Source organism: Phycodurus eques, chromosome 6 (genome assembly GCF_024500275.1).
Source record: "Phycodurus eques isolate BA_2022a chromosome 6, UOR_Pequ_1.1, whole genome shotgun sequence".
NCBI lineage: Eukaryota > Metazoa > Chordata > Actinopteri > Syngnathiformes > Syngnathidae > Phycodurus > Phycodurus eques.
Genome location: NC_084530.1, coordinates 29,434,397 through 29,445,688, shown reverse-complemented (window position 1 = coordinate 29,445,688; position 11,292 = coordinate 29,434,397). Strand labels below are relative to the sequence as shown.

The following is an 11,292-nucleotide window of genomic DNA, read 5'->3' as shown; positions in this document are numbered from 1 at the left end:
TGTTAAAAACTGGCTCCCTATTTGACCATCCAATGTTAATGGTTCAACAAAACTAAAAAAAAAACTTTATAAACTTTTATGTACTGTAATTACAAAAACGTTTTAAAATCTTTTAAATTATAAATTTAAAATGTTCTATTAAAATAATGACCTAAGATTTGATTAAATGATAACATTACAATAATCATTTTAAGACGAACTATTTTACCATGGTAAATATATTTACATTTTTTTCTTTTAAACCTCATCTATGAATGACCAGGCCCATCTTTCCGTTTTCAAATCAAATGTGGTCCTTTAACACAACGCCTTGTTGTTGGGGAGTCCCTCGTTTGCAAATGAAGCAATGCGTACAAATCTTGAACATTTTATTTAACTACATTGATGCATTTGCATTAAAAAAAGACATGTAGCAGAGAGGCAAGGGACATAAAAAATAAAAAGTTCAAAATATATACACAAAGTTTGAAGTGTAAAAAAAAAAGTGTCAAATGCAACAAAGAGCGCGTGAGAATGAATAAACTGCATACAAATGGCAAGTGTGATGATATCATTTATGCTGGAAAATGACCAACGCGTTCTGATGTCGATCTAACGAGCTACTTGATCCTCTTGTGGGGCAGGTTGGCGTCGCTCTGGCTGAGGGCAGTGCGCGACACCGTGGACATGCCGTCCACAAACTTGGTCTTGAAGAGGACGTTGGCGTTGGTGAACATGCCGTCCTTGAGTGACACCACCACAAACTGTTGCAACAGAGCGTTTAAATGTTTAGAGATGGAACACGACCGACGAGGCGGAACGCTCGAAGGGGTCTTCGCGCATCGCCCACCTGAGAGTGTGTAAAATGCCTGCGCAGCATCTGCCCGATGTTTTGCGTGTGCGAAAGGTCCAGCGCGGCGTCCACCTCATCTAAGATGTAGATGGGAGCGGGCTTGAACAGCAGCATGGCTAGGATGAGCGACAAGGCCACCAGAGACCTGAAGGACAGACATTCGAGGTTATTTATTTAAAAACGGAAAAAATGTGACATCTGAGTTCCTGCGCTGACCTTTGCCCCCCGCTGAGTTCAGACAGGTTCTCCTTCCAGATGTTGCCCAGGGCCACCTTGAACTCCAGACCGTCGAGTACGCCGCAGCCCTGCGGGGGAGCAAGCTTCGCTGAGGCTCCTGGCAGCAGGGTGGAAAAAATGGAACCAAAGTCCTTGTTGACCTGGGAAAGCAGACGGTACCTCTTATTAAACGGACGATTCTCAAAAAAAAAGGTTTTAAACGCGTAGCAAAATAAGATAAGAACCAACATCTCCAGTATGATGCAGTGGACTTCTATACCAGTGCAAACTGTGACAACAATATTGAACAAATTATGTCAAAAAATGTGTTATTTAAAAACGGGCATTTCACTTTGTAAAGGTTTCAATCCAGCTCTTGCATTGGATGTGTTTAATGGACGAGAGAGAGCGAACCTTCTGCCAGGCCACATTGAGAGCTTCGTTCTTCTTCTGGTCCAGCTCCTCGATGGTCTGCAGGATCTTCGCCTTGTCGTTCTCCACGATCCTCTTCTTTTTCATCAGGTCATTGTACTGCACACACGAGGAATAAGTCAAGAAACCAGCGATTCTCCAAAGTGCGGTACAAGCACCACGAGTTGCATGCAGGCTTCCAAATCATCACCGAATTCAAAAGTTCAAACTGTGTAGACAACTTTCTATACAGCTTCTGCTTCCAAGTCTACATAGGTTTTGTGTTTTGATACATTGAAATGCATTTAAAGCCTGCGGCCTCTATATAGCACAGATTTTCATATATTGCAGATGGGTCAGGGGGGCATCCCCAGCGATGAATGGGGGTTCACTGTATTCCAAAGAAATGTTCTATATATTTTCTATATTCTTTTTTTTTATGTTCTATATATATATGTTTGCCTCACCCGTTCCTCGGCCTCGTTGAGCATGTTCATGGCTCGCTTGTTGACGTTTCTCTCCAGCTTGCCGGTGGTCTCCTTCAGCTTCTTGAGGCGCTGGCCGGCCTCGCGGGGGTTGTTGGTCTTGAAGTCGTAGGAGGAGTTGAGCCGCCCAAAGTGCTGACGCTCAGACTGGATCCAGTCGTGCTCCTCCAGCATCCGAGTCACCTGTTAGGGGGAAGACCGAGGAGTGATACGAATGTGCGTGTCCGTGTCCGTGAAAGAAAGGACACGCATGAATGCTCGTTTACCGCGCCTGCCGCATCCTGGCTGTCTTTGAGGTGTTTACTGATGTTGTGTTCTAACTCCTTAATCTTCAGCTGGGCTTCATTGTTCTGCTCTTGTATCTTGCCAGCTTCTGTGGTTTTCTCCTAGAATATTCATGACACAGAAACATTCAAGAAGGAAACGCGGAGCCAACTACCAAATTCCCGGACACGTCGTCAGAACTGGTTTTCAACTGCTGGCCGGGTCTCAGGATGACAACTGTTGAGAAGCGCTCCTTTCGAATATTTGTGACATTGAACAGATCCAAAACCAAATGTTCACCTTGATCTCTTTGAACTGAGCCATGATGACATCTTTCTGCTTGGAAAGCTCCTCCTGGGCCTTTCGAACTGCGTCCTGCATGTCGACATCCACAATATGATGATCACATGCTGTGCACCAGAAGGATTCGTTGTCATCGAATCAGTCACGTGCATTGTAAAATACAGTGGAGTGGAAGGAGCATCCAAGATTCTTTGAAGTCTATTAATTGTAAATTTGAGTGTGCGGTACGAACTCAAACGTTATGATGCGTGTGCAGTCCGATCCGAACCTTGTTGTGCGACACAGTGCAGGCTATGCTATTCGATCTGCTCTTTGATGGCCGCGATGGCCTCGTCCACAGCTTGAATCTGCTGCTCATAAGCCTCCTGCTCCCGCCGCAGCTCCTCCAGCTCCAACGCCACGGCGTCCGACTCCTATCGACACACGGACAGCGACCGGTCGTGGAGCAACGGATTCTGGGCGTCCCGGGCAGATCCGGCGCGGCGCGTTGGCGTACCTGCTGCTTCTGCTTGAGCTTCTCGTTGAAGGCGTCTGCTTTGGCCTTGGCCGCGTTGAGCTTCTGCTGGGCGGCTTTCAGGTCCTTCTCCCTCTCTGCTTCTGCATTCTTCATCTTGTTCTCCAGCACTTTGTACTTCTCCTCCGCCCGCGTCTGCACCTCCTTGGTGACGCGCAGAGTCTCCTCGCTCTCCTCTGATTTGCACAATAAAAAAAACTTATATGGTATGCATATACAGGATAAGAAAACAATCTGGGTCAAGAAGAAGCATCTTCTGACCGATGGCTTTGCGCAGCCTCTCAAGCTCCTCTTGCTGCTGGTGGAAGGCGCTCTGCTGCAGCTTGGCCTGCAAAATCTGCTCCTCCTCCACCTTCAGCTCGTGCTGCTGCTTCAGCTGACGGTACCTGGAGGAAGCGGGCGCGAGCGAGGCAGAACATTGAGACAACTAAAGCAAAAGGCCTCATCAGAACGTTGCCATTTCATTTGCAGCGTCATTACTTCTCCGCAGTTCCCTTCAGGCTGGCCAATTGTTGCTCCGTATCCCGCAGCTGGGCTTCCTTTTCATTCAAGTTGCCCTGAACCTCCTTCACCTCCTGCAGGCTGGTCAGGACAGACGCAGACTTCGAACGAGCTCCTGGAAGAGAGAAAGCATTCTGAAGACCTGCATAATCCAATGAGATCCAGTACAAGAAAAAAAGTCTGCCTTTACAAACAATTCTTAGAGGAGGTCTTGATTTACAGTACTTACAAAAAAAGACTATCAAGTCAATTTTACTTATGGTGCACTTATTCACAAGAGCACTTTCCACATTGAGCAAGTTTCAAAAAATAGAAAAAAACTCCTCATGCAGCATACGTATACAGTGAAGCCCTGCATATTGGCGGTTCGGCCTGCTCGCTATTTCTGCAAATAGAGAGGGTCCACTGTATACAAACTACAACTGAACCCCACACGAGCAAGCACTTGGAGACAGAGGGGAAGGGGGAAAATGTCCCTGTCGTGGAGAAACTTCGTACAGAACCGTCTGCCACGGACGGCCAGTTGGGTCGAAGATCTGGATTGGGTTCAACCACGCCGGTACATACCGTAGCAGGCCTTGTGCAAAATCTTGAGAAGATGCTTAAAATAAGTGCTTTGTGTGAAATCGTTCTACATTACATGCTTGTGTGTAACATAGTAAAGGAAGATAATTCCAATTACTGCTATTTGATATCGTTCTACAACTCAATGACTACACTGTCTAAGGGATTTTAGAGACTTCGGAACGTAAAATGTTTTTTAGGATAATTACTTTGAGGGAAAATACTTTTGAAGGACTCCCTGATCATGCTGATTTCTAAATGACATCCCCCCCAGGTGGCTGTGAGATGAACAGGAGCTCAAGCCATCTGTTGGGATGCTTGGTACGCCATCGTTGCTTTTCAAGTGCAGAAGACGCGTTTGAACTGAGAATATAGCACATCTGTGCCAAACAAGGCACACGTTTAGTTGCGCAAGAACCTGTGGCACGATATATGCGGGCGTCGTCCTCGCGCTCACCTCCGGTCAGAGTTCCTTGTGGGTCGAAAATGTCTCCTCCGAGAGTGACGGTCTTGGTCATCACCTGCTTATCGAAAGCCACTTTCTTGGCGTTTTCCAGCGTGTCGCACACCATCGTGGAGCCAAACACGTACTCCATGGCCTTGCGCAGGTCCGACTCGTAGCCCACCAGGGATAGAGCCGTGTGGACGTTGTCCTCTCCCGCCTGACACGGGACGGACAGTCGAGAAGTACAGACTTGTTGATGACACTTGAGACGCACAACAAAGATGAGGTTTGCTCACCAGGCTCTTGGCAACATTGACCACTTTGTCACTCAGCATCTTGGCAGAGATCTTGTTCAGGGGAATGATGGTGTATCGGCGCTGCAGCTCTCCCTTCTCCAGCAGCTTCTTACCTGTCACCTACAAAAAAAGAGCTCAATATGAGATAAGAGAAGTCAGCACAGGCGTCGCACGCTCACCTCGGTGTCGACGACGATGTTATAGAGTCGCCCTCCTGCGACCACCTCCAGGGCGGTCGCGTAGGAGACGTCGCGTACTGAAATCAAGTTCGCCAGCAGCCCCTTGACTTTACTGCGGTCCCATCCACGCTCGGGGTCCCTGGAAGAGATGTGAACTTCATAGAACGGCAAAAAAAAAACACACAGAAAAACTGATGTTCCTGCACACGACGCTTAACTCTTTGAGAATACGAGTCTTTTTTTTTTTTTTTTTTCTCCATGTATTGGACATTCAACGGCGGTATGCAGGGACATAAATCATTTCTGTTCCCCTATGCCACTTTTTTTTTTTTAGATTTATTCATGGTAGCTTAATATGGCCCTATACTCCAATTTCGGAGATGTTTTGCTTTTAAATTCCATTCACACAGTACAAGTTAGTGATCTGCAACGAGGACTTGATGCTATAATTGCCATTGGACACAGCACGTTATTACACTGTAAGGACCAACAGCCACAACTTGACCGCTTACGTTTTGTAAGTGCTACCAGGTCACCGTATCCCGGCCTTTGAGCCTCAATTCACTCAAATTTCTTAAATTTAAAAATATTTTTTTTTTGGTAGGGAATCAATGCTGTTTAAAACTGTTGTCAATTGTCCAACAAAGCTTTGGCAAGGGTGGGGTCACAAACCCCAAACTCCAGTTGAACTTCATAAAATAGTGATACAGTACTTTCCCACTTCATACTTGCAAAACATTTAGAGGTGCGACGATTCATTGACAGCTAATCGATGATCAAATTAATTGACAGCTATTTTGATCATCGATTAATCGTTTATAGAGACATTGTTTCACTTGAAATTGTCCAAATTTCAGCCTCTCAACAGTAAATATTCTGCCATTTCTGTAGGCCTCCATGAAAATCATTATAAGTTAAAACGGAAACAAGTTTCCATTCTTGCAACAACAACAAAAATGTTACCGCCTAGAGCACAGGTGTCAAAACCCCGGCCCAGGGGCAAGATCTGGCCCGCCACGTCATTTTATGTGGCCCACAAAAGCAAATCAAGTGCCATCAACTTCCATGATTCTTGCTCGAATCTGTACTAAAATTGTCATATGTAATAAATGTCGAGATATTGCAAAAGCTTTTTACAGTTACATTATTATCCTTGACTTCTCTTCTGATTTGAAAACTACTTATCCATCAACTTATTGTGTGTATATTAATGTAACATTTAACACAGCCGTCTGAGGGAAACCCGTAACAACAATGTGGCCGGGGGCGACAAAAATAATTGGACACCAGTGGTCTCGAGCGGCGCGTTGGTGACGGCTTGTTCTACAAAATGACAGAGCTCAAATGACGTTCATGTGACTGACTTGTAGTCAAAGCGAAGGTTTGGGAAGCGAGACACAAGCCGCTCGTATGTCTCTTTCAGATTTTCGACCTCTCTGGACAGCTGCCTTCTCTTCTCCAGAAGACTTTCCTCCTTCCCATCTGTGTACAGTACAACAGTGCCCATTGCTGAAAAGAACTGCAGTTGTCAAAAGGCCATAAGATGCTTTGGCAAAGACGCATTACCTTCATATTTGAGTTTGGCTAGCTCGGCCTCTAATTTTTCCTTGCTGCTTTTAATAGCCTGGAGACTGTCCTGGTCCTTCTTGTAGCCGCTGTCCATCTTTTTCACCTCGGCCTGCTTGGTCTTCAGTTCAGCTTGGGCGTGCTTCAGCGTCATTTGGGCCTGGGAGGAAATAACAGAGCCTGACCATTAAGATATGTTTGACCGGACAAGTGGTGGATCTAAATAAAAGAAGAAGAATGCACTCCTCCTCTCCTTGTATGATGTTGAAGTCTCTGACCTGCTTGGCCTCGGTGTCGGCCTTGCTCATGTCATTCTTACAGGCCATCATCTGACCGGCCAGCGTGGCCTCCTCTCCGTCCTCGTTGCTGGACAGGCCGGCGGACACGGCCTTAAAATGCTGCTCGGCCGCCTCGAGGGCCGCGCCGTCCTTCTGGCCTTCCTCCTTTAGAGCCTGAAGCTGCTCTGTCAACTTGGACACCTCTTTTTCTTTCACCACCAGCATCTTCTTGTCCTAAAAAAGCAGACGACAACGGCTGACTGACTTGTCGGATCGTCATTAGCGTAGTGTGGACGGGGCGACATTTCAATTGGCGTCTTCCATCCTACCTCCCGCATGCTCTTGACAAGCTCCTCCCGCTTCTTGCTTTCATCCTTTAAGTTCTGTTTTTTCGAATCGAGAGCACTCTGAGCTTTGGCATCCACACGCTGCACGTCGGCCAGCCTTTCCTCCAGAGATTTTAATACACTGTTCACTTCCTAGACATTAGCGGAACAGGAATAACGTGTCATATTTATGCAGCTATTTTTGAGGGCTTCATATTTTTACAGTTTTTCAAACTCAAATAACTCAATGGGAGGCAAGTGAGCTATAACTTTAACCCCCCCACCAAAGTGGTGGAATCTCTAAGGTCGAACACAAGCCATTACCGGCTGTACCTCTGGTTTAACCAGTGATCGGTCAAAAAACATTTTCCCCAAAGAAAATGCATTAATGGCAATACAGGGAGACCACTGGGTCTCACGGGCACTGCCTCAACATACGAGGTTTCGATGAACATTTAGAATGTTGAACGCATAGAAACAATTGAATAGCACGTGGCGCAAGAAGGCACGCTCACTTAATATCGTGCTTACAGTTTTTAAATGCGATTGTTTCACATTTATGGCCTAGATGTGATTTTCAAACCGACATTGACTTTAATGATGAAATGTCAAGGTTAGAGCAGTGTGCAATGAACTAATTATTGACTAATATGAAGACTCCTGGCTTGAGGCTGCTCCATGTTTTGGAATAAATGTCGCAAAACAGAAATAAATACCGGTAAATCAATCCAAACACACGCCCAGATTGAATCTTTATGTGCTTGCTGAAGTCAGATCTTGTGAGGTACACTGCGGTCTCCCGCAATATGCTCACGCAAGAAATCGACCGCGACGTCAGTTCAGCTTACCAAATACGCGTTAGGAAACAAAAGCTCCAAAAAGCCAAAAGAAAAATGTTAACAGCTGCCCAGAATGGATAGTTTTTTTCCAGGGCGGCAAACTCTGCTTGAGCATATACCTGGTCTCTTTTGTCTTTCAGTTCCTGAATCTGCACAGCGAGCTCCTGGATTTTGCTGTGGTTCTCAGCCAGCCCGGCTTGCATCTTAGCGATGTTGTCCTGCATCACTTTCAGATTCTCGGCGGACTTCAGTTTGGTCTCCTCGGCGCACATGAACTGCCAGGCCACGTACAGGCGCGACAAGTGCTCCATCTCACGCATCAGTTTCTGGTACTCCAAGTATGACGATCGCTCCTGCGCATTTTATACAGCTTGCTCAGAGTCAAATCGATGCCAGCCTTCAAATAATAGCTGTGTAAATAAATTCACACCGATACAGATGTGCAAATGACACAAGGCTATAAACAAATAGGTTTGTGAGAAAGAGAAGATACAATTTAAAGTAAAACGGGTGTATGTTATGTAAAGGTGTGATCCGGGCAACAAGCAAATGGTATCAGTCACAGAACAGGATATTGCACTTTTATCAAAAATATACAACCTTAAATAAGCAACAAGTACGAATTAATTCGAGACGTTTAAACATTGCCATTTAAGGTCTAACTTGCCTCTTGTAGTTTCTGCATGGTTGGAGTAATTTCTTCATCCAAAATCTGAAAAATTCAAGCATAAAAAAAAAAAAATCATAAACTTTGTTTGTACTTTGCAAGAGGGACACCGACCAGTCTGCAGTTTTAGGAGCCGACGTACAGTGTGGATCTCCTTCAGCTTGGCCTCCTTCTTCTCGATGGTCTTCTGGGCGCTTATCTTTTTGCACTCGTACATTCTGGTGCCTGCAGCCTCCTCAATCATGGAAAGGATCTACGAGAGCACATTACAGTCACGCCTTTATGCCAGGAAGTCAAATCAAAAAACGGTTTGGGTGTGCTCAGACATTACCTCCGGTGGCTTCATATTTAGGACTTTGGTGATCCTTCCCTAAAGGTATAAAGTAAAACACATGTTGACGTTGACGCTATTATTGTGAGTTCTTCAAGAGCACAAAAAGAAAAACAAAGAAGTGCACACAAGGCTGACCTGCATGATGAGAAAATGGGGGTTGTTGACGTTGAGGCCAACAGAGCAGAACAAGTCCTGCACTCTGGTGTTGTTCGCGTTGACTCCATTGATGAGATATTTGTTTCGGCCACCAATTACAACCTTAAAATAAAAACACAGGCATGCACTTCTCACAAAAACGTTGGAGAAATGTCTCCCACAAGCTGCATATGCCCAACTTTTGGCGAGTAGTAAGTATATGAAGCAGCTCGAGGCAAATATTTCCAGTTGCGCTCTTTGTCCCCACCTGCCTGGTGACTGTGATCTCATCATGGGTTTCAAAGCCCAAAGGACTCTGGTTTTTGTTGGCGTTGTCAAAAGTGATGGACACAGTGGCCTTGGTGATGCCTGCCTGTCCGTTTTTGTAGACCAGATCCTGGAGGTTGGAGGCTCGAACCTTCCCAATTAAAACACGCATTTATTAGCAAAAAACAAACAAACAAAAAAACGCAGAAAAGCCACGCGGGTTACTTATAGAAGTGCAATACTGTAAGCCAAATGCCACTTACGTGAGTAAGGTTGGTAATGCCTAAGAGAAAACATATGGAGTCCAAAATGTTGGACTTGCCGCTACCGTTGAGCCCGGTGATGGCGTTGAAGAGCGGGTCGAAGCCGTTGATCTCAGTGCGTTGCGCGTAGGATTTGAACCCGTCGATGATAATCGACTTGATGTGCATCTCGAAGCCGCCCCCTCGCAAAACCGTTGACTGTGTTTGAAATAAATGGCAGTCGTACTTTTCGCCCCGGGGTGGCCGACAGTTTTCAATGAGTAACAACGACGACACACGCCTGCCTTCTCTTCTTCTAACTCACTTGAATTTGGGCGGCAGGATTGGAGCCATTTGCCAGCCTCTCTGCGCCTGGAACAAAATGAAGAACCGTAAAAGACTTTTAGCTGTCAGAACACAAAATATATACAATTATTTAAAATTTGACAAGATAAAGTCAGATATTAAACATGGTAACGTTTGACTCATTTTTACATGGGTATTTTAATGTATTTATTTATATTTTAAGTGTTCAGGCATATCTTAGGGCAGCTTATAGAGTTTGTTTTGGTTTTGGAGCCATCCAACAGACTGTGATGCAACACGCGCGATGGTATAAACTCAAAGCAAAAATGCACTTTCCCGTCGCTAAAATAAAATCTAATGAAATAAGATGTGTGTGTGTGTTTTTTTTTAAATTACATTATTTTATTTTCCAGGCAATGGCATTTTACAATGTAACATAAGTAGTTAACTGATTAAAGATGCCTAAATGTTTCACAATAACAACAGTTGCAAAGGTAATACGATGTAAATACCAGCTGATTTTCTTTAGATGTGATTTATTTTTGTTTAGAAGATGTTGGGATTTATATTGGGTGATAAATGATCATGTATTATTTCTAGGTTTGCGAGAGAATTGTATCTCATATTATGACATAGTTGCAACTATTGAAAAAAAATATGTGTTGGCACACATTCACCAACACAACTTCTGCCACTTGTCCCAGTTATTCATTGGTACTTAATTCTATATGGACTAAGTGATAACCTTTCATATTTTTTATTGTTTTTATCTGTTTTGATGGAGATAAATCAAGATCCAATCAAATGCTCAGGTTAGTACATACCAACAAAGGATAGAAAGGGTGGGGTGGGGGGGGGGGGAGTCAACTATACTAATAATTGTAGTTGATAATATAGCAAAAAAAAAAAAGCTAAGGAAACAAGTAGAGTACATACCTTTATAATCATTGGCAATTAAAGCAAGTATTGCAGTAAATTTAAGACTCTTTCTATACACTGTGACCAAACCGGTATGTTTATGTAGCAATTTATGCATTATGAACACTTTAAACGTTTTTGTGTTGTATTTAAATTATTACTGCGATTGGCTGGCAACCAGTTCAGGCTCCAGCACGCCCGCGACCCTTGTGAGGAGAAGCGGCTCAGAAAATGGATGGATGGATAGATTTAAATGATTAAAGTCATCGTAATATTGGTTTCTTTTTTTCTCACCCAATAATAATGATAAATTTCATTCTTGCGCCAAAATAGAAAATAACTCAACCTTTAATTTGTCACCAATAAAGTGAGTTGCAATAATTGGGGCAGAGGGAAAAGGGGAT

At 44.4% G+C, this 11,292-nt stretch overlaps 1 protein-coding gene across 1 annotated transcript; it reads right to left on the bottom strand.

Moving 5' to 3' along the window:
* Positions 1 to 402: 402 nt before the first annotated feature.
* smc2 (structural maintenance of chromosomes 2) lies at positions 403 to 10,013 on the bottom strand. The gene is given in 26 exon segments (XM_061680577.1): positions 403 to 743; positions 830 to 977; positions 1,049 to 1,209; positions 1,463 to 1,579; positions 1,927 to 2,127; positions 2,211 to 2,330; positions 2,509 to 2,583; positions 2,780 to 2,809; positions 2,811 to 2,924; positions 3,008 to 3,201; positions 3,287 to 3,411; positions 3,506 to 3,641; positions 4,548 to 4,752; positions 4,832 to 4,951; positions 5,011 to 5,149; positions 6,375 to 6,492; positions 6,577 to 6,736; positions 6,855 to 7,088; positions 7,184 to 7,333; positions 8,139 to 8,372; positions 8,687 to 8,731; positions 8,829 to 8,939; positions 9,018 to 9,056; positions 9,156 to 9,278; positions 9,424 to 9,573; positions 9,686 to 10,013. Coding segments are annotated over 26 exon segments (3,561 nt in total). The 5' UTR covers positions 9,854 to 10,013; the 3' UTR covers positions 403 to 599.
* Between the last annotated feature and the right edge of the window lie 1,279 nt (positions 10,014 to 11,292).